The sequence below is a fragment of the Myotis yumanensis genome, unplaced genomic scaffold (genome assembly GCF_028538775.1).
Source record: "Myotis yumanensis isolate MYYU_CA2020_CCGP unplaced genomic scaffold, mMyoYum1.0.hap1 SCAF_12, whole genome shotgun sequence".
Taxonomy (NCBI): Eukaryota; Metazoa; Chordata; class Mammalia; order Chiroptera; family Vespertilionidae; genus Myotis; species Myotis yumanensis.
In genome coordinates this window covers 2,679,463-2,702,719 of record NW_027223763.1, presented here as the reverse complement: position 1 = coordinate 2,702,719, position 23,257 = coordinate 2,679,463, and the positions used below count along the sequence as shown (strand labels likewise).

Here is a 23,257-nt window from a genome sequence, read left to right as displayed (position 1 = left end):
ATCATTCTTCGCCTGTTAGTGATGAAGAGGCCGACGTTCAGAGAGGCACGTCCCCCCTAGGTTGACCCCGAGTGAGCGTTCACCCCGCCGGTCCTGGGCCTTCATCGTGCCCCGCATCGCCAGCTCACCCACTGGTGCCCTGCAGGACCAGGGCGTGTGGGCAGCAGGCACAGCCCCTCCACCTGGCCCCATGGCCTGGCCCCACAGTTCCTGTCTGGAAGGGCCTGGGCAGTGCCCGCTTAGACACGCTCACGGGACGTGTTTGCAGCCGCGCAGTCAGCTTGGCAGGTGGAGCGGAGCCCACAGAGGGGTTGAGGCCTCCTCGAACCCGCCCCCCCCCCCCCCGCCCCTGCACACCCCTGGTAGGAAGGGGCCCTCGGGCATGGGCCTGGCAGGCAGCTCCGGGCCATGCTCGTGTGCTGCTGGTCACCAGGCGGCCTCAATGGTATGTCCTCCTCACACAGAACCGCCGAGCCTGGCACGTTTCCACCACCAGGCACCGGACAAGCGGTCAAACTCAGTCTGAGCCCAGAGCTCCCCAGGGCCGCTCTCCCCAAGGCCCACACGGGGACCACGGCGACCGCGGGCCCGCCCCTCGTTCCGCTGGGGCGCGGTCTCAGAAGGACTTCCTTTCGCCATGGGCCTCCGCGTTCCTAAGCCGCCACGCGTGAGGCTCGGAGCAGGGAACACGGAAATGCTGTCATTACCTAAATGTTCAACATGAAAACCCAAAGTACCTGCCGGGGCAGCACAGCCGTTCTCGAAAGAAAACACATTTTATTTTATTTTTTGTTGTTAATCCTCCCCTGAGGATATATTTTTCCATTGATCTTTACAGAGAGTGGAAGGAAGAGGGAGAGACGGAGAGAGAGAAACATCGATGTGAGAGAGACACACGGATTAGCTGCCTCCGTGCACACGCCCTGACCAGGGCCGGGCATCAAGCCTGCAACCCAGGTCTGTGCCCTTGACTGAAACCAAACCAGGAACTTTGGTCTGAGGCCAACGCTCTATCCACTGAGCCCCAGGGCCCAGCTTTCAGGGCATCTTTTAAATCCACCCTTGATCCCAAGAGAAACCATGCTCTAAAACTCGAGTTTCTCAATGCCAAACATTTCCATAGCGTGAGCATGAGCATGTGCGTGTGAACGTGTGCGTGTGAGCGTGTGCGTGTGAGTGTGTGCGTGTGAGCGTGAATGTGTGTGTGTGAATGTGAGCATGTGCGTGTGAACGTGTGAGCGTGAGCATGAGCATGAGGGTGAGCATGTATATATGTGTGAGTCAGCTGAACCTGCCACCAGGTTCAGCAATGCCAGTGCCACTAAGAATAAGACGCCTCCAGCCCAGCGCGCCACACCCATTTCAGCCTGGAGAGGCCGTCAGTGCGGGAGCTGGGCCCCCAGGCGCTCACCCGTGCTGTCTGCGAAGGGAAAGGAAGAAAGCGGTCTCCATGCCCGTCGGCAGGGGCCTGTCTGGATGAATGACTGCTCGGCCACAGGCTGCAGTACGAGGAGCCGTGAAAAGGGTGGAGCAGCCCGGCCGGCCTGGCTCAGGGTTGAGCATCAACCTATGAACCAGGAGGTCACGGTTTGATTCCCGGTCAGGGCACAGGCCAGGTTGTGGGCTCGATCCCCAGTGTGGGACGTGCAGGAGGCAGCCGATCAGTGATTCTCTCTCATCATTGATGTTTCTCTCTCTCTCTTCCTCTCTCCCTTCCTCTCTGAAATCAATAAAAAATATATATTAAAAAAAAAAAATACATAAAATGGCCCTTCAGGGTGACCACAGGCTCACCTCCACCACAGCCAGTGCCGGACGGAAAACTCGGCGGAGCAGCCGTCTCGCATTTCTTCCGAAGCCCAGCCTTCCGGCCACGGCCACTCGCCAGTCCGCCCGGTAATCGGATCGCCGTTAATTAATGAAGCTGTCAGGTGAACTGTCCTCCCCGGTCATTAGGATCCGCTCAGAAAGAGAATCCTGCCATCGCCACCCCATCCGCCCCGGCCTGCGGCTCAATTAACTTAATGCTATGCAAATGAGGGCTCTTCTCATCATTAGCTCCTGGTCCACGCACGTTAATCGCATAATCGGGCCTTCAGCAGGGTAATTAGACACGATTGCGCCCATTAGTCTTACAAGGCTAATGATTGCCGGGAAGAGACGGGACGCTCCACGGAGGAGGGGCACCTGGTTAACGCAAAGGGGACAGAGCAGGGGCAGGTACCAGGGCGATCACGGCCCAGTGTCCCCGTCCGCCCGGGGCCCACTGGGGAAGGAAAGGGGGCCCAGGAAGGCCTCAGGGTGCCAGGAGGGAGAAGAGCAAAACAAACAGGACAGGGCCAGCCTGGGGCCAGGAGGCCCGGCTCTGCCCCGCCACTCGCAGGGCGACGCAGGTGGCCCGGTCCCCTAGGGCCTCGGGTTCTCCCTGTGCGAACTGCACGAGGCCTCCAGGCCTCCTGGGTGTGACTCCCATGGATTTGAATCTCGGAATGAAGAAAGGAAGGCCCGGCCGGGGCCAGGGCAGGAGGGGTGCTGGAGAGGCCGGGCCCTGGGCACCCTCCTTGGCAGGCTCGTGGGCAGGCACGAGGGGCGGCTGAGACGCCCATGAAGACGCTGCTTCGGTGGCTCGGCTGCCACAGCAGGTGCCACGCAGCCATTATGAGCTGGATCCCCCCAAGGCCCCCGTGAAGGCTGAGCCAGCTCCCGCACACACACAGGGTGCCGAACTGGGCACGGGCCTTGGACGGCGCAGCGGTTAAAACGAGGCCCTTGGGTGGGCCCTGGCCAGTCTGACTGGGGTGTTACAGGAGCAGGAATGTGGGTGCTCAGGGGCACCCGGGGCGTGTGCACGGAGGAAAGTCCTGAGAGGCGCCAGGGCAGTGTCCACGAGCCACACAGAGCGGCGCAGCCCTGCCGACACGGCACGTGGATCCAGCCTGCAGAGCTGCGCGCGATGCGTATCGGCCGCTCCAGCCACCGGCCGGGGGCACTTTGCTGTGGCCGCTGAGCTGACTAAGCCATTGCTGACAGGCCTCTCGATCTCTGCCCAACGGGGCGCTGGCGGCCCCCCGGGCCCCTCCCCCCACCTCCTCCCGGCTGCGGCATAAACAGGAGTCCTCCCTAGGCCGCCTTCCTCACCGCCTGTCTGTCCTCAGACATACAGACCCTCAGCCCTGCCGGCTGTTCGAGGCCAGGGCGCCGGTCCTCGCCTGGATGCTTGCCCACGGCCCCCACGGCCTCCCTGCGTCCCCCTGCCCCCCCCTGCCCCCCTGCCTACAGTCCACCCTCCACCCAGAGCCTGAGCAGGCCCTGTTTATGTTTAGAGAGAGAGGAAAGAGAGGGAGGAAAGGGGAGAGAGGGAGAGGGATAGAGAGAGAGGGAGGGAGGGGCCACGCCAGCGGAGTGTGAGCCATGCGACAGCAAGTGTCACAGCTTCCATTTCCTTTCCTGCCCCCAGGACGCAAGCATACCCGCCCCGGAAGATCCCGGGCGCAGAGAGGGTAGCCCCTGCCCAACCCGCACAACCAGATTCCACAGCCTCGCTGCTCACCGCTGTCCACTCACCCGCTTACCACAAGGACCTTGTGTCAGGCCTGTGAAGCGAGACACATCGGGGAAGGCTCCCTGGAGGAGGTGGTGCATCAGGCCTGGCAGGTCTTCTCTGGACCCTGCAGTCTGTTCCTCGGACCTAAGACCCACGCTCCACGAGGCCCAGGCCCAGGAGAGAAGGAGAGGCGGTGCTGGAGCCCCCGACGGAGGGCCTGCCCTGCAGCCACGAGGGGCAGCACCCACCTTGGGGTGGGGGGTCTGGCATCTGCAGAAACCTCAACGCCAGCGAGGAGGCCCTGCCCAGGGGGTGGCAGCCTCAGAACAGGGAGAGCGCCCCCACCCCCCGGCGGCTGACTTTTTAGGAAAGCTGTTCTCCTTACAACTTCCCGTGGCGCCAGGAGGGGCGCTCCCCGAGTGCAGCTGCCCACCCGCAGGGGCCCGAGCATGGAGGGCGCGGTGCAGGGCCGCGTTCAGCATTCAGCGCCTGCCTCGTGCCCACGAGGAGGATGGGAAATTGAAGGGCGCGCCGGTGTGTCCAGCGTCGCTTGTGGGTAAAGAAAAACAAATAGAGATTCTCCAAGTCATCTCGCATCTCCGCCCTCCTGCCTTTCTCGGGGAAATGAATTTACGTTACCGCCGAGCCTCGCACCTGCCAAAGCGGGGGCGCCTCCATCAGAGCGGGACTCAAATGCCAGCTCCCGGGGCTGCGGGCTGGGAAAGGCCACCTGTCAGTCTCCAGCGCGGCTGGGGATTGCGGCGTCTGATCGCTGTGGGGGAGGGTGTGCCCCTCGCCGTGTCTCACTCCCTGTGGGCTTAGACCCACTGGGCCCCATGGGAGCTTAAGAGTCTGTGGGGAGAAGGGAGTTGAGACCAGAGAGCCTTGAAGGGCGAGAGGGAGGCAGCAGGGGGCGGGGCGGAGGGGGGGGGATTGCTGGCTGCGGGTTATCAGACCTAGAACAGGAAGTCGCTTTCTCCCCAAGCACACGTGGACTGAGTGTGCCAAGAGCGGGGATGAGCGGGGCCAGCGTCTGCCTAGACCAGTGATGGTGAACCTTTTGAGCTCGGCGTGTCAGCATTTTGAAAAACCCTAACTTAACTCTGGTGCTGTGTCACATGTAGATATTTTTTTGATATTTGCAACCATAGTAAAACAAAGATTTATATTTTTGATATTCATTTTATATATGTAAATACTATTTACAAAGAAAAATCAACCAAATAAATGAGTTCGCGTGTCACCTCTGACACGCGTGTCATAGGTTCGCCATCACTGTCCTAGACCGTTAGAGACGGCAGGAAAGTCAGACCCACACGGCAGGCGGGACGGGTGCTCTCGGAAAACTGAGGAAAAATGTAAAATGGCTAATAAGTAAACTGAGGTTCAGTATGCGCCAGTGAGGCTGATCGTGTCGGCCCTTAACTAACCAAACTGCACCAGGAAGACACCATGCGAGTCCCTTGTTGGATGTGGGCTGGTGTCTTCCTAAGGACTAGACTCGCAGAGCCCACACAGACCCCACACCGAGCGGCCCCCAGTCCCGGCTGCCGGCTGGGCCAGCGGGCGAAGCCTGGGGCCAGTTCGCTCCCGCAGTTCACAGGCCCTTTGTGCCGAGAGCCGTGCACACTTCCTGCCGCGGCTGCAGGAGGGGCTCTCCAGCTCCCACAGGCGGGCGGCCCACCCATCACCCCGCCGCCCGCAGTGCTCCCCCCGGCAGAGCAGCGCCCACCACCCCGTCCACACACATCAGCCTCGCCGGCTCCTCTTGCACAAACATTGGAAACGGGTGGTAAAATGTCACCAGTCCCCAGGCCGGAGAAAGGGGGGACCCGTCCCTTTCCTACCTCAGCACTTATTTACAGAAAGATTAAAACGCCACAGCTCTCCCGCGTGGGCTGCGGGCCGTCACCGCCATCCGGGCCGCTCCACCTTCCTGACCCCAGGCTGTGACCCCGCCGCCCGTCCCACCCACTGCCCAGGGGGCTGCCAGTCCCCATCCCCAGCTCGATCAGAGCACAGCCTAGGCTCTCAGAGGGGGCCGGCCAGCAGGGGGTGCTGTCACCAGCAGGCAGCGTGCTGGAGACCAGCCTGTCTTGAGCTCAGGGCTTGTCACTCCACCCTCCTCGGGCACTGGGCTAAGCCCTGACTCCGACCACTTCCGTCAGGGCTCCCGCGCTCTGTGGGGTCAGCCCCTCTGCCCTGGGACCCCCGAAATTATTTAAATTGGCCGATCCACAGGAGCCCGCAGAGCCCAGGCTGCCCCACCCTTGCCTTGCACATCGCACTATGACCCACACCAGGGTGCAGCTCCCACCTGGCCCCGCCTGCCGCCGCCTCGTCCCAAACTGTGAGTGACTCCTCCGCCATCTCTCCCAGGGTCTCTGTGACACCTCCCCCATCACCACAACCTTGAACTCATAAAACAGCACGGATGCCGTGGCCAGTGTGGTTCAGTGGACAGAGCGTCGGCCTGCAGACCAAAGCATCCTGGGTTCGATTCCAATCAAGGCCACGTACCTTGGCTGCAGGCTCCTGGCCCTGGCACGTGCAGGAGGCAACCAATCGATGTGTTTCTCTCACATCAACATTTCTGTCTTTCCCTCTCTCACTCGCTCTAAAAATCAATGGAAAAACTGGGTGAGGATTAAAAATAATAATAAATAAATAGAGACAACTGTCCCTTTAAAAATAATAATAATCTACACTAATAAAAGAGAAAGATGCAAATTTACCGTACCTTCACAATGCCCACCAGCCAATCAGGAGTGAGTATGCAAATTAAACTCATTGCCTTCGTGGAGACTGACAGCAGGTAGGAGGCAGCTCCCAGCATGGCCTGCTTGGCCGTCGCCGCTGCAACCGGGGAGCAGGTAAGTGCAGCCCGCAGGCAGCTCCCAGCATGGCCTGCTTGGCAGCTGCTGTGGCGTGGAGCAGGCAGGCCCCGCAGAGAGCAGAGAACCCTGGGGAGTGGGCCTAAACCATCAGTAGGACATCCCCTGAGGGCTCCCAGATTGGAGAGGGTGCAGGTCAGGCTGAGGGACACACACACACACACACACACACACACACACATGCACGAATTTCGTGCACCGGGCCTCTAGTAAATAAATAAAACAGCAGGGACAGGTGATGGAGGTTTCTCATCTTTCCAGGACTGGGTTCCACTGCAGCCCCAAGATTTCCGTTTTCCTGGCTCCGTGGCATCCTGACAACAGTGTGACTTTCTTTGTCTGTTTGCAGAATCTTTCTTCTGCCCACGTGTCACCAGGTGAATGGAACCGCCTTCCTGCGACCACAGGGCAGCCACCTGCTCAAAGCAGCGGAGGGCCAGCCTGGCCATAGAGCCAGGCGACTGGTATTGGGCAGGATGAGCCAGCCCTCCTCCCTGGAAGCCTGGGCTGCACACAGGCATGGAGCGGCACAGACAGGAATAGAGCTGTACAGATAGGCACAGAGCGGCATGGACAGGCACGGAGCGGCACAGACAGGCACGGAGCGGCACGGACAGACACGGAGCGGCACGGACAGGCGTGGAGCGGCACGGACAGGCACGGAGCGGCACGGACAGGCAAAGAGCTGCATGGACAGGCACAGAGCGGCACGGACAGGCGCGGAGCGGCACGGACAGGCACGGAGCGGCACAGACAGGCACGGAGCTGTACGGACAGGCGCGGAGCTCTGAGCATCAGGGACACGTGAGGTTCCCATGTGGCACCTGCCGACGCCAGGCTCCTCAGAGGGTCCCCTGCTCCTCTCATTTCATCCTCACACCCGACATCCCTCATGGAATTCCCCTGTAGTCCAGCTAGGGAAACTGAGTCACAGAGAGGCACGTGACCTGCAGCAGGAAATCTGGGTTCCGAGTTTTAATTGTCAATGACATTATCTTGGTCACATAGAGCATTTCCCCCTTCACCCGTCCTGCCCACGCATATCCTCCCAGCAAATGCACGCGGGCACCCAGCAAAGGGTGAGGGCGGAGGGTGGGGCAAGCATTTGAGGGTTAAGGAAACTGAGGCTCAGAGAGGTTAAGTAGCGCTTACCCAGTGAGCAGCAAAGCAAATGGCCATGCACATGCATGAGCTGTCGGGAAACTCCGGGGCGGGAGGGCCGGCTGAGAGATGGCTGCCAAATGCTGAAGCAGGGAGAGGCCCGCAGTCCGCCCCGTCCCCACCCCCCACGGCCACGCTCCATCGGCACCCTGCACCCAGACACTTGCTGAGGCCACGGCCACTTCCTGCAGAACGTTCAGTCCGAGCTAAAGCACTGCACCCACGTGGGCCTCCGCCTGTGGGGCCAGTGGCCAGCCGGCCCTCGCTGCACGTCCTCCTGCGCAAGGTCAGGGTGACCTCGGGACCCTGTGCGGCAGCGGCTCGGCCACTCCACCGATGGCGAGGGTCTGCGGGGAACCCGTCTTCGAGAAAGAGCCTCTTCCCAAAACAAAGGCGCCGCGGAGCCCAGGGTGGTGATAAGTATTCCAGCCCATGTCTGGTACGCTCTCCGGCGGCGGCGGGGTCACCGGGGTTCTATTAGCTCAATTAATGAGGAGGAGGTAAGGCTAACGCCCCGCGCGCCCGGCGGCTCCGCGTGGAGCTGCAGTAATGGAGTTATTAACCTCAGTCAGCACTGATGCCGCGGCTGAGTCCAACTCCATCTCCTAGTTCAGGCTCCATTAACGGGCTGTTTATTACCCCTAATCCAGGGGAGGGTCCGTGGCAGAACGGGAGGACCGCGTGGTGATGAGAGAGAGAGAGAGAGAGACGCAAGACACCCTCTCTCGTTTGCATTTTAATTTTTCTTTGGTCCATCCCTCTGCTGTGCTCTTTAGACATGATGTTTAGACATTAGAGGTGGCAGGGCCGCTACCCAAGGGGGCTACTGTGTCGTCCCTGAGAACACAGTGTCCTGGGGAACTAAAAAGCAACAAGCATGGCCCGGCCGGCGTGGCTCCGTGGTGGAGCATCGACCTAGGAACCAGCCAATCAGGGTTCGGTTCCCGGTCAGGGCACATGGCCGGGTTGCGGGCTCAATCCCCGGTGTGGAGTGTGCAGGAGGCAGCTGATCAACGGCTCTCTCTCATCATGGATGTTTCTCTCTCTCTCTCCCTGCCCTCCTCTCTTCCTCACTGAAATCAATGAAAACATGTATTTTTTAAAGAGTAACAGCATGTGACCCAATCAGAGCGCCCGGGCACGTCAGCCATGTTCACCTGTGCCGCGTCCCACAGGCCCCACTGCTGGCGCGTAGTGTGGTCGCCCGGAGCATCACACCGCGCTCGCAGCACATGGGTCCCTGTGGTTATGTGCCCCGATGGCGATTTCTTGGCCGCTCCCCTACCCACGTGCTGTCGGGCGAATAAGGAACTCCCTCCCCAAGTGCAACCCGGGGTCTGCATGTCGTCCAAAGGCAAGAAACGCGAGCGAGCAGACAGCTGTCAGAGAAAAACACCCCGAGGCAGCGGTCAGGTATTCCAACCCACCCGCATGGAGCAGATGTGGCCGGTACTGCCCGCGGCCGCCCGCCAGAGCAGGACTGCATCTGCCATTTCAGTAACAGGAGTTCAGAACCGCACGGCGACCACTGCAAAAACAGGCAAACAAACCGGCAGCGGGGCGAGTGAGTGACGGTGCAAACAGGCGCGGGAGCGCCGCCGGCAGGAGCCACTCACGGCGCCGCGTGTGGAGGGCGCTTTCAGGTTATGAATCACTCACACGGACCCCTTCACTCTGCACAGCCAGAGGGCTGTCTGGGCAAAAATCAGAGGCCACCGACAACCAGTCGGGGACAGGGTCAGAGCGAAGTGCTGGCCAGCAGAAGGGGTCAAAGTAACGGCCAAGAACGGGCGCGGGGCTGGGCTCTCCCTTGGCGGCTCCGGGCACTGTCCTGAGCAAACCTCCTTCTCAGGCCTGGAGCAGATGCAGGGAGACCTGACGCAGGCACTGAGTGGCACACACCCTGGCGGAGAGGAGGAGGAGGAGGAGGAGGAGGAGGAGGAGGAGGAGGGGGAGGAGAAGGAGGAGGAGGAGGAGGAGGAGGAGGAGGAGAAGGAGGAGGAGGAGGAGGAGGAGGAGGAGGAAGAGGAGGAGGATGGTTAAAGATGGAAGTTGGGCCAGAGGGGAGGCGGTGCCCCCAGACACACCTGGGACTGGGCGGCCGGACGGTCAGTGAGGAGAGGAAGGTGTTCTTGTTGACACCGGAGCAGCCTGTGCGACCGCCAGGGCTTGTTTGAAGCCCCCCCACCCCCCCAGAAATCTGACCAGCTCCCAGGCCCGCTGACCGCAGGGGCCGCCTGGGTCCCCTCATGGCCCCTCCCCCCGGCTCCCCGGAGGAAAGGGAGCTTTAGAAACCCTTTAACTGGGGGGTCGACCAAGATGGCGGCGTAGGTAAACACCGGAGACCGCTGCCGCAAACAACCATTTCAAAAATACAACTAAAAGACTGAACGGACATCACCCAGAACCACAGGAAGGCTGGCTGAAGAGAGACTCTACAACTAGAAGGAAAGAGAACAGCAAATCGAGGCTCAGAGGCGGCGCAGTGTGGAAAATACAAAGGTACCGAGGTGCGCGCGAAAGCGGGCTGGTGGCTGAGGGCGCGGTTGTCGTTTTCTGTCGGGAGTGAGTCTCAGACTCTGGGATCCAGATCCGGGCGAGTCTCTAGGGACCCAGACTCAAACGGGAGAAGCGGGATTACCCGGCATCAGTTGGAACCTGAGGGCAGCTTTCTCTCCGAGGTTTGCAGCGGCTGCCGGGGTTCTGAGAAGCAGAGCCTCTGGGAACGGGACTGAGCGTGGCCATAACTGCTCCCTCCGCCCGCCCTGTTGATCCCGCCCCGCCCAAAGCCTGCGCACAGCCATTTGCCGATCGCCTCAGGCAAAGGCTGGATTAGCGCCTCCCCAGAAGACAGACGTTTTCCGCACAGCTGATTCCTATAGCCAGTCGGCCTGAGGGTCAAATCCCCCTAGTGTTAACTACAACAATTAAGGCTTGGCTAGAACAAGACTGCGCACAGAGACCACAAGGGGGTGCACCAAGAAAGCATAAAAGATGCGGAGACAAAAAAATATGACAGAAATGGAGGATATGGAGCTAAGAATCGCAATTTTGAGGGCTTGCCATAAATTTGTGCAGAACCTCACGAAAACTAATGAGACCCTCGATGCTACGATAAAGAAATTAGAAAGTAAGCATACACGGACTGAAATAAAGAATATTATACCCAATAGCAGACCAGAGGAGTACAATAATCAAACCAAAGATTCGACAAAAAACACCCAATTGGAAAAGCAAAATGAAAAAAGAATCCGAAAGTGTGAAGATAGTGTAAGGAGCCTCTGGGACAGCTTTAAGCGGTCTAATATCAGAGTCATTGGAGTGCCAGAAGATGAGAGACAGCAAGATATTGAAAACCTATTTCAAGAAATAATGGCAGAAAACTTCCCCCACCTGGTGAAAGAAATGGACTTACAGGTCCAAGAAGCGCAGAGAACCCCAAACAAAAGGAATCCAAAGAGGACCACACCAAGACACATCATCATTAAAATGCCAAGAGCAAAAGACAAAGAGAAAATCTTAAAAGCAGCAAGAGAAAGAGGCTCAATTACCTACAAGGGAATACCCATACGACTGTCAGCTGATTTCTCAACAGAAACTTTGCAGGCCAGAAGGGAATGGCAAGAAATATTCAAAGTGATGAATACCAAGAACCTACAACCAAGATTACTTTATCCAGCAAAGCTATCATTCAGAATTGAAGGTCAGATAAAGAGCTTCACAGATAAGGAAAAGCTAAAGGAGTTCATCACCGCCAAACCAGTATTATATGAAATGCTGAAAGGTATCCTTTAAGAAGAGGAAGAAGAAGAAAAAGGTAAAGATACAAATTATGAACAACAAACATGCCTCTATCAACAAATGAATCTAAGAATCAAGTGAATAAATAACCTGATGTACAGAATGAACTGGTGATTATAATAGAATCAGGGACATAGAAAGGGAATAGACTGACTATTCTTGGGGGAAAAAGGGGTGTGGGAGATGCGGGAAGTGACTGGACAAAAATCATGCACCTATGGATGAACACAGTGGGTGGGGAGTGAGGGTGGAGGGTGGGGTGGGAGCTGGAAGGAGGGGAGTTATGGGGGGAAAAAAGAGGAACAAATGTAATAATCTGAACAATAAAGATTTAATTTAAAAAAAAAAAAAAAAAAAAAAAAGAAAGGGAGCTTTAGCAAAAGCCGACCACACACACCACACACCCGGCACAACTGGGAGCCAAGTGCGAGGATGCCTGTCCCTGCTGTCCCTGCTGTCCCTGCTGTCCCTGCTTCCCCAGGGCAGCCCAGCCCCTCGCTCGGGCTCCTCTGGGTGTGGGGCACACAGCTCCTTTCGTCTAAAATATAAGAAATAAAAACAAAAACACCGGCCACACCGAAGTTTCCAACGAGCACAAAGCCACCTGGGACACACACCAGCTCCTCCAGACCAGCGGCCTGGGGTGACTTCTTCCCAGCCCCCCACTTAGCCCAGTGGAACAGAGGGGGACGGTGCAGGCCACGCTCATCCAGTCCTGCCACCAGCTGCTGAGCCCACCGCCACCCGCTCAGCCGGGCCCGGCCCCTCCCCCGGGGTCTCTGAGCCGCGGCAGCAGCTCTAACGGGGCCTGAGCCGTGGACGCCACCCAGGCCTTGCCCTCCAGGAGCAGGGTCGAGGCCACGGCTGCCCGCCGCTCCCCGCAGAGGCGGGAAAGGGAGTCTGATACGCAGCCCGCTTCCCACCCGCAGCCGGAGCCGCTCCCTCCACCAGCAAACGTTCATCTGCAAAGGCAACACCTGCTACGAAGCTGCGGCTCGAAATGGAGGCTCTGCAGCCCGAGGCGCCTGGCATCGTCCTTTGTTTCTTTCCTCTTCTTCCTTTTTCATTTTATTTTTATATTTTTACTATTATTATTACATTTTAACAAACTTTATAGCCCATTGTATTTGTTCTCAAATAACTTTTCCTCCTCCTTCTTGACACATCAATTACTCGGCTCATCTCCCTCGCGGTGCGCGGACGTAATTCAGTGCGATGCGCGGGGGCGCGAGGCGGGAGCCAACAAACCATGGCATTTGAACACCACCCATTATTGCTCTCGGAGGAGATTTATATTTGACAAGGAGACAATAACTTTGTTTCCTGATAAGCCAAAGGGGTCCCTTTCTGTGTCCAATACACGGAGCAGCTTGCCCTTCCCAATAATTCTATTTACCAGAGTGAATATATTTTAATAATAAAATTGATATATATGTAAATTTACTTCCATCTCATTTCATCGAACCCTCCTAAAAAAGAGCCTTGGTAGACGGTTTTCCCATCTGGATGATAGATCTCCGGGCCGTGGGCCCAGGCTGATTTCTGGCTGTAATTCTGTCGAGATTCCCTCCCCGCCGCCCAGTCCGGATTCCCACCCTGCGTCCGCCCAGGGCTGGGGGGGGGGGGGGGGGGCTCGCTTCCGAGGGCCGCTCTCTTCCTCGGCCTTTATCGGGACTGACATCACTTCCTGAATTAACCATGAACGTGTTCAACTGAGAGCAGAGCCGGGGGACGGAATCGCAGAGATGAGGCGGGAGGAGGTGGGAGAGAAACACGGAGGTTCAATCGCGCGGGTCCACCCTCGCTGAGGGTCGGGAAATTAACCGGCACCACGGACTGAAGCTCAGGAAGGGGTTCCTTCCCGCCCGAATCCCAGGGTCTCCCCGCTCCGCCCGGTTGCTTGGGAAGGAACACCCTGGTCTCCCCCGCGGGGGGTGGGCGGCGGGGAAAGGCCCTGCGCTGCGGGAGCCGGGAAGGCCTGGGAACTGGGGGCTGAGGGGCAGGCCGGCCGCTCACCTGTTGGGCTTGTGGCCCACGCTGTCCAGCAGGCGCGCCTGGTCCAGGTCCCGCGGGAAGCCGTGCAGCACCCACCCTCGGTGCACGCAGTCGTGCTGGCTCAGGCGCTGGCTCAGCACCTTCAGGATGAGGCTGTCGGGGACTGAGAGAGGGACAGGGTCACTCTGCCGTCCGGTGCCTCCCCTGGCCCCCAGGAGCGAGAGGGGGGCCCGGCCAGGGGCTGCCCAACTGGACTTGCCCATGGACTGAACGGGCAGAGTGGGTGTCGGTGGGCAAGACGGTGGGTGCCCTTTCCCAGCCCCTCCACCTCCCAGTGACGGAAGAAGGTGGCTGCCTGAGATGGTCAAGGGTGACCTGACCTTGACCTTTCCCTGACCTAGCCATGCCCCTTGGCAGCCCTAGCCCCCAGCCCTCCAGCAGCCTGTGGCCGTTTCCCCAGAGGATCCAGATTTGCAGCAGGAGACTCTTCCCAGACGCTCACCAGCCCCCTCCCACCTCACCAGCGCCCCCTCCAGGGCTCATGTCCCGTCCGCACAGGATCACAGGGTGCCCGTCCCCCCCCAACCCATGTAAGACTGGACTCTCTCGGGAGCTCAGCTCTGGCCGTACCCACAGCCTCAGTGCCCAGGGAGGAGAGCGGAGAAGCCTCTGTTTACATTCCACAGCTGCCATTTCCCCAAACCTCCTCTCTCCTTGGATCCACTGAGCGTCCTGTGCTCATGTTCTGCGCTCTGGCAGTTTGCTGGGCAGCACCTGCACCTCACTCTCATTCTCCCAGAAACACCTGGTAAATGCTATGAACACGAACGCAAGAGCCGAGGCTAGGGCTGCAGGGGGCGGGGGAGGGGGAGGGGGGTCTGCTTGTCCGCCTCCCCGCCCCCAGGGGTTGGCCGAGTGTCGAGCATCTGAAACCTCCCGCAAGTTGCCCTGGAGGCTGCCAGCCAGGTGGGCACGGGGAGAGGTGCAGGCGCAGAAACTCCGCTAACTCTGCTTTCCTCGTGACCCCCGGCGACCCCCGTCACCGGAAGCAGAACCTCCCGAGTCCTTCGCGTCTCCCCTGTGTCTCCAGCCCTTCTCTCCCAGCCCCGGGAAGCGCAGAAAAGGGGTTCCGCCCGATGAGAGCTCTGGCCACGCAACGCGAAGGAGAGGTCATCCAGCGAACCCCTCTCTTCTCCCGCTTAATCTGCTGTGGCTCCCCAGTGCTCAGAGGGCACGAGCGGCCCCTCCCCGCGGCCAACAGGGCTCGCAAGCCCCACTCCCGCCTCCCAGCTGGTGACTTTCCCCATGTCTCCCCACCTTGAGCACACAGCCCCCCACCCAGAACACCCCGTCATGCCTTGCCCGGGGCGAGCCTTGGGACTCAGACTCCCAGGACCCCCTGGGCCTCTCTCTGCCGCTGCACCGAGGACTGACTCTCGTTTCCTGTGGAATATCTGCCTCAGGAGACCACGCCTCCTCACTCCCCAGATAACACAGCGCAGCACGTAGTAGGTGCGCAGCAACCACGCCGATGTGTTCAAACCAGCCAGGCCAGACCCGGAGCAGCTGGCAGAGAGCGAGAGCCGCTGAGGCCGCCACAGCCCCCTTGGTGCTGGCTGACCTCCAGGCGCTCACCCACCCTCCCCGAGCCTCGCTCCGCATCCACAACGGGGACCACGGATCTGTCGCCACGGCGCCCACACGGCATTCACAGTCCCAGGCCTGGGGACCTCGCAGGCTCTCCATGTCCTGTCAACCCCACCCTAGACGCGGCGTGAACACCCCCCTTCCAATGGCCTCCAGGTGATTAAAACCTCACCATTTATTTCCTGCCGGCGGGTGCTCGGCACAGGGGCTGGTGGGAGCCGCGGGCACGGGTGAGAGGCGCCCAGGCCTCGCAGGGACCCTCCCAGGTCCCCTCTGTCCGGCCTGGGGAGTCCTGTCTAAAGGCCTGGGTGCGGCCAGCAAGCCGGGGCACCCTGGGCACAGGCTGCCCTCATCCTCAGGCAGGTCCCCTCAGAGAGCCACCCCGAGTGAGGAGAGCCCAGGCCTGACCCCCGTGGGAGCCCCGGGGCAGAGGGACAGACAGACGGACAGAGAGGGACAGACAGGTTTCTCCCGCCCCTGGTGCCTGCCTGCTGCTCCCTGCTCCCCCTGCTGTCCATCTGCGCTCCTGCACGCGGCCCACCAGCCAGGACCCCGGCTGCTCAGGGCTCAGCTGGGCAGGGAGGGGCACCAGGGGCTCAGCTGCTGGCGTGGCCCCCAAAGGACTAGGACAACAGTGGAGAGGAAACAGCTCCCAGGGCCGGAGCCTAAAGGCAGGAAGGGCCCCCGGTGGACTGACAGACCCAGAGGAGGTATTGACCCTCCTGCCAGCCCCGGGCAAACCAGATTAGGCTGAGCGCTCACCACACACCCTACAGACATCCCTCCCACCCACACACATACACGCAGCCTACACACACTCAGAAACACACACACACACACACACACACACACACATGCAGCCTACACACTGAGAAACACACACACACACACACGCAGCCTACACACACTCAGAAACCCCCCACACACCCCATACACCTTGCACACACACCTGTGAGACACGCTAACACACACACACACACACACACCCTGTGCCTGTCCCTGTAACTCCTTTCCCTCCTCAAGCCCCTGAAATCCAGGTAAGACACGTGGCTCCTGTCAGGTTCCTTCCCTCCCGCCCAGCCTCCCAAGGCAGCCCAGTGGGCGCAGGGGGAGCGGACAGGACTGCTCTCCCACCTCCCACACTGACGCCTGGAAGGAAGGGGCTCCCGCCCGCCCCTCCCCAGGAGGATGTTGGGGGCTTGGCCAGACTTGGCTGGGACCCTGTGGGCCCCCAACGTACAGTCACTGTAATTCAACAAAAGCTATTGCTGGGAGAGACTTAAAACCGCCCCCCCCCCCCCCCGCCCCCATGGCGCCGACTCCAGGCAGCTGAGCCTGCACCCTCCTGGCTGCAGCCACCAGAAATGACAGTCTCAGCGGGACCTGCAGCGCCAACAGGGCCCGCCTCGCCTAGCCGTTAGTTAGTTAGTTATTTCCTGCCACCTGCTGGCCGAGCCGGGCACTGCGCCCCACATGGCACAACCGGTGACCGTAGTGGAGACACTGAGGGATCTGAACTGGGGGCAGCCTGCAACTCACGGCCCCGGGCGCCTCCCTGGCCACGCCCCAGACAAGCTCCGTCTCGCTGGCCTGGGGCTCCCTGAGGTTTCGAAAGTCTGCATTCCTGGTCTCTGTTGCTTAACGATAACCCTTAACACTGCTGGGCAGACAACGGCGCCGGGAGTAACTTTCTGAACGCGGGCTTTTCTCAGGCCTAGAAACCCTGCGGCTCTCAGCAATCAGGAGCACATTCGCGCGGCTCACCCTCCAGATGGCCAGCCCCTCCCCATCACTCCCATCACTCCCTCTGCCACGTCCACTCGGGCGAGGAGCGCAGACAAGATCGCGGCCTGCACACGCTGAGGCGCCCGCCCGCAGCCGCCAGGCGGAGCCCTCCCACCGCCTCCACCAGCTCGTCTCTCCAGTGAGGTTTCAGACAGGAAAAGACCGTTTAAAATACAGACATTCTTCTGAAAATAAATGGTATTGCACCCAGCAAATTAATCGGACTTTTAATAAACTGCTCACCCGCACTGTACAGCGATTTGATCATTAGTTATTCTCACCTTAGGACCCAAGTCTACGCCTCCCAGTGACTGTGAACGTGGAAATGGGAATGAGAGGCGGCCAGCCAGGCTGTCAGGGTCGGGGTTCAAAGCGGAGGGTCTCACAGCCACCGTCCCCCGTGGGCCTAGTTTACGGAACAGGATTCCCCTCCATGTTAATGGATTCGGGGCTCAGACGAGTTAGTCCCCCACTTTTCAAGGGCAGTGAGAATGCACACCCCTGCCCACAGGATGGGTGAGGAGAAAACCAGCAGCTCTGGGAAGTGGGGAGCAGGTGGGAGCCCCGTTTTCTGGGATGGAATCTGATGTGGATTCATTTAATGAGCGCGTGCTGTCGTGCCTGCTGTGCGCGCGGCTCTGTTCTAAGTGTGTATTCGTTTAACACCAGCATTAATGCATGCGATCTTCCCAACAGCCCCATTTTACAGATTAGGAAACCGAGGCACGGAGAGAGGAAGTGACCTGCCCAAGGCCACACAGCTAACAGGCAGCGGGCCCAGAGTTAAGGCAGATGACCAGGCTCTGGGCCACGTGCCCCATCTCTGCTCTCCCCCTGCCTTTGGGGGGCAGGGGAGACAGCATGAACCCTGCCATCCACCTGCGGCCAGTTGCATGCTGGGCTGCCTGGAGCTCACCCTTCACTCACAACCCTGGCTGGACTCCCATCGGGCCCTGGCCCCGGGGCAGACAGCGCAAGCAGAGGCACGCTCTCCACGGTCCCTCTGCTCCCCCTGCCAATGCCCCCTCCACCGCACCCCCACCCTCACCCCCACTTCCCCTCCCTGGGAGCCGTGTGGACAGGTGCTGAGCTGAAGGGCGCGGGCCGCGCTCCCCCTCGCCTGTCACAGCTGTGCCGCGTGCCCCGCGGGGAAGCCTTGAGATGGCAGACCCCAGCCAGCCTCCTGTCCCTGATCTGACGCGGGGACACAGCCGCTGTCCGAGGCTGGGCCTGCAGAGCTCACCAGGGCCGGCCCCTCGCAGGCCCCTCTCCCAGCCCAGGAGAAGGAGCCGGTGTGAGGGACAGTCCCCGAGGCCCGGGCTTCAAGCCGCACCTGCCGCGGGGGTGCGCGGAGACCTGCCGGCAGGGGCCTCGGGCCCAGCCTGTCGCAGACGATTTCACAGCTGAGTGGGCTGGAGGCCGCGGGCTGCCGGGAGGGACGCTTCCCGAGCTGCGGTCAGAGCGAGAAGGACACGGCGTCGCCTCCCGTCTGCAGCCTGGGAGCCGGCACAGCCCCCGCGGGACGGCCCAGGGGCAGGGAGGGGACGCCGTGGACCGGAAGCATGAGCGAGCGGAGAGCCCCACTGCCTCCGTTTCCCCGCTGTCCGGCCCCTGAACCAAAGCCTGCGACCTTGAGGGCGAAGCGCCAGCCCGATAAAGCAGAGGCTGCACGCCCTTTGCGATGAAAGTCTAGTCTTAGTGACATGGGAGCCGGGCCCTCTGACCTGTTCTCTCTCCGTCCTCGTGAGCAGGCCCTCCTGCCACAGAGAGCTGCTGCGGATGGAGCCCACCCCCCGGCCACGGCTCCCACAACCACAGCCCCCCGCCACACCCTCGCCATGGTCCTCGCCTGGCCACGGCTCCCATGGCCACGGCCCCACCTCGGCCACAGCCCCCCAGGCCACAGCCCCGCCATGCCCCCCCCCCGCCCACGGCTGCCACAGCCACGGCCCCCCGACACACACACACGGCCACAGCCCCTCCCAACTGAAAGCCTGCGCCTCCTTCCCAGGAGGAAGTCTGTGTGGCGTCCCAGCAGAGAATGAGAAGTTGGACTTGAAATAAAGGAGCCACTTCAAAAGCACCGCCAGGCCCAGGCGAGGCCCTGGGATGCAGCAACTCAGGGCTGGTGACCCCCCCACCCCCCGGCAGCCCTGCAGTGGGGGTGCCTGGGGCCCCCCAGTATGGACAGGGAGGGACACAACCAGGGAGCGAGCCCGATGACACACATGTTGAACGAGAGAGTAAATGAGTGTGTGTACCACTGACTGCCTGGCCCGCACACATGTGTGTGTGCGTGTGTGTGTGCGTGTGTGTCCATGTGTGTGTGTGTCCATGCGTGTGTGCAGAAAAAAATGAAAGAAAAATGTGGTTTTTTTTCAATCATAAAAAGGGAGTTGCACCGCAGGGCCCCTAAAGCTTGTGAAAAATTAAACTCGACGGATTCAAACTGTCCTATTTCCACTTCAAACGCGGAGGCGCTGAGCTCTTCCCACCTGAGCTTCAAACGCCGGCACCTAGAAAGTTCCTCTCCAAACACGCAGCCCCCGGCCCCCCAGCGCCGCGCTCTGTCTCTCCCTCCTAATTACACCCGTGAGTCCATCCACCAGCCGCTGAATAATTCAGCTGGCGGCGCGGGTACACACCGCGGGCTGCAGAGTCGGGGTCCCCAGGCCCCTCCGTGGCGGGGCGCGCCCCCCCCCCCCCCGGGCTGCACTCCACCTCCTCCTCGGACGGGCAGGTTTACTTTGCCTTTCAACACAGCAAACCCTCGTGATGTTTAACAAAAGCAAAAAGCCGGCCTATTGTTGCATCGTTCGTGTGCATTTAGCGATGAGAATATTAATTCCCCCAAAAAGGAGGCGCCCCGGCTGCGCTCTGATCCTCCCCCTGGGACATGGATGCGCGGAAGGCTCTGGAAAACGCTCCTAATCACCCCCATTTGGGGTTGGTTTGTCTGGTCTGTGCTGGGAGGGCTGCGCCGGCCTGGGGGGGGGGCGGGTCTCATTACCAGAAAGGATGCAAATTAGAGACGAATCTCCTCGAATCTCACGCCTCCTCTCAGCTCTGCCGCTGCGAGGGCCCTGCTCCAGATGGAGGTGCAGGGGGCAGGCAGCACGCAGCCCAGCCAGGTCTGTCTCCCCGTCATTCTCCTGCGCATGGGGGCGGGGGACCTGCTCTTAGGGGAGCCGCTGCTCTCGCCTGAAGGCCCGAGTGCCGGGGTGAGCAGGGGGTGCAGGCCCTGTCGCTGGGCTGCGTGGCTGTCGGGGAAGCTGACGGGCAGGGTGGGGGGTGGTACAGGGCTGAGGTGAATTGGTCACTGGCGGTGGCCCGGCCGGCAGGCCGGCCGGTGCTGGAATGCACACCCCTCTCTGCCGGGGACGGGGCGTGTGGAAGCTGGCGGCCAGCTCAGCCCCACGGCGGGGACGCGCCCGCACTGCTGGCCCCAACCCGACAGCCCCACCCGGTCTCCGTGCAAAGCGGATGGACCAAGACAAGCACCTCACACTCAGAGCAAAGGCCTAAATACACGCAAGGCAGCCTGTGGCTGTGATGTCTCCCCTGGGGGCCGGTCAGGGGAGCCCAAGCAACATGCAAGCAGGAAAACAGCCAGCAGAGCCGGACGAGGCCTCCCTCCGTGCCACGCATCAAAGCCGCAGTCGGGGGCCAGGCCATAGCTACCACCCACAGCCATACACAGACACACGCAGCCACGCGCACCTACACACAGCCACGCGCACCTACACACAGCCACGCGCAGCTACACACAGCCACGCGCAGCCACACACAGCTACACACAGCCACACACAGCCACGCACAGCCACACGCAGCCACACGCAGCCACACACAGCCACCCACAGCCACACGCAGCCACGCGCAGCTACACGCAGCCACATGCAGCCACATGCAGCCACACACAGCTACACACAGCCACACACAGCCACACACACAGCCACACACAGCCATACGCAGATACAAGCAGCCACACGCAGCCACACACAGCCATTCACAGCCACGTGCAACCACACACAACCATGCACACAGCCACACATATAGTCACGCACACAGCCACGCACACAGCCACACACACAACCACACACACCACACACACATAGCCACACACACACACCACACACATGGGGCCATACCTCACAGCTGGAACCCCGGGGGTCAGGGGAAATTAAAGCTGTGCAGACTCCTGGGGGTGGACTGAGGCGGGTGAGCAGGGCTGGTCGTCACATGAAGTGAAATCTGGGGACCCGGCGCCCAGTGGGCAGGGGCGGAGGGCCGCTTTCCTGGAAAGCGCGGGGCCCTGTGGTGGGAGGTGCCCAGGGAAGGAGGCCACGGAGTCGCCACCGATTCAGGCAGGAACGAGAGCTCGAGGCCTGTGGTTCTGACTTGGGGAGGAAAACCACATTCGCACTCTTTGCCGCCGTACAGAGAGGCGCCGACCCCCGCACTGAGACGGAGAGCAAGCAGCGGAGAAGCTGTTTTTCTGCATCCAGGACAGCTTTTTACTGTCCCGTGCCCGCGTCAAAGTGACAGGGGCTCTGGCAGCCGAGTCGCTCGGCCCAGGGCCGACGGGTGTGCGGTGCGCAGCCCGACTCAGGTGCCTGTAACGGGGGCGGCTAAACAGAGAGGCGGGTGCAGCCCCAGAAGAGTGCTGTGTGTGCGGCGGCTCGAGGCGGAATGAGTGTACGAGGCCAGACCTATAGGTTTCCAAGCCCAGGGCACCGGACGAGCACCTCCCCACGCCGCTGTCCACGGCGTGTCCCGGGGGCCAGGGTCGAGAGGTTTAGGACGAGCGAGAGGGGCCCTGGGGCCTGTGCCCGTGACCGTGGGAAGATGGGAAGGCCACACGGTTATTAATTTCGCTGCTGATCCGAGAGGCGGAGGTGTTGGCAGCCCCGTGAGGACACGGAGAACATGACTGCGTCTGCGAGGTCGCGGCTGGGACATGGCATCGGGGGCCCCGCGGGGGCGGGAGCAGGCGCTCCACACGGCCAAGGGCGACATCTGGATCTCGTCGCGGAGCGGGGGATGCCGAGGACGATGACCGCAGAGTGGCCTCGACGCTCCGCGGTGACAGGGCTGCCACCTGGGGGTTGCGGCTCAAGGTGAGCGAGAGGGCGAGAGCCTGAGCAGCAGGGACGCAGGGTGGAGCGGGAGGCGCAGAGGCGGCCGCGGCCAGCAGCGGGCAGAGTGGCCCGCGGAGGCGGCCGCACCCGGGACACCGCCTGGCCCTGGGGGTGGCGGGTGCGTCTCTGCACGGGGCCGGCTCCCGGCAGGAGCTCTGACTGCCCACTCCCAGGGGCCTGGGTGTGCCCCGGGGGACAAGGCCCCTTGTCCTGACCCGGAGCCTCTGCCCGTCCCCTGAGCCCTTGCCCTGGCAGGTGCCCGGTGGACATCATGGGGGGTGGCCAGAGCCTGCCTCGGATTGGCTGCACGGAGGGCAGGTGTCTAAAACACGCCCCGGCCCTGGCTGGCTTTGCTCAGTGGACAGAGCATCGGCCTGTGGACCGAAGGGTCCCAGGTTCGATTCCAATTGAGGGCACATGCCCAGGTTGTGGGCTCAATCCCCAATAGGGAGCATACAGGAGGCAGCTGATCAATGATTCACTCTCATCCCTGATGTTTCTCTCTCTCTCTCCCTCTCCTTTCCTTTCTGAAATCAATAAAAATATTAAAATAATAAAATGAAATAAAACACGCCAGGACATGAGGGAACCTAAGATGCCTCAAGGGGCCCCCAAGAAAGCAGCCACCATCTGTGGGCGCAGGAAACTGGACAGAATGAGCACACAGGCTCCCTTCCTCAGGCAGCATCTCGGGGTGCTTTCAGGGCGCGGACCGCGGGGTGGGGCCCGGGGAGTGACTGGGCCCAGCTCCCCGTCGGCAGGCGGCTCGGACCAGAGGCCCAGGGGCAGCCACTGCGCTCCGTCCGGCACGGCTGGCAGACCTCCGGCTCCGACGCCGCCTGAACCAGGTCAGCCAGAGCGTTCTGCACGCGGAGTAACAGAGGCGGCGGCTGTGGCCTCGCCGGCGCTCTGCGTTCAGTTACCGAAAGCCACCGTCCCTGAGACACAGACACCTTCCAAACCGCCGTGGACAGCGGGTCCACAGAGCCCTGGCCTGGACGCCCACAGCCCCCAGGTCTTCCCAGAGCGACCACGGAGCCTGTGCCCATGAGAAAACCGTCCCAACTCCCGGCCGATTCCCTGACCGGAGCCCCCAGGTGCCCAGGGAGCCGCCCCCCCCGTCCCCCCCTTGGAGCGGCTTCCCCCAGAGCCCGCGGTGGAGCTCGGACACAGATGCGGGGCCTACCTGTCATCTCTTTTTCAAAAAAGGGCTGGATGGCCTTGCCCTGCCTGGAGTTGTCGGCCACGGCCTCCTTCAGCAGCTGCCCGCAGCACACTGGGGGGTTGGGGGG

At 61.0% G+C, this 23,257-nt stretch overlaps 1 protein-coding gene across 2 annotated transcripts in view; it reads right to left on the bottom strand.

The window, feature by feature from the left end:
- AK8 (adenylate kinase 8) overlaps positions 1 to 23,257 on the bottom strand; it is a 51,917-nt gene that overhangs the window by 10,897 nt on the left and 17,763 nt on the right. For both annotated transcript variants that reach the window (XM_070430003.1, XM_070430004.1), the window contains exons 10-11: positions 23,152 to 23,241; positions 13,417 to 13,558 (exon numbers count right to left, since the gene is read on the bottom strand). In XM_070430003.1, the coding sequence (XP_070286104.1) occupies positions 13,417 to 13,558; positions 23,152 to 23,241 (232 nt within the window). The remainder of the gene's footprint in view (positions 1 to 13,416; positions 13,559 to 23,151; positions 23,242 to 23,257) is intronic.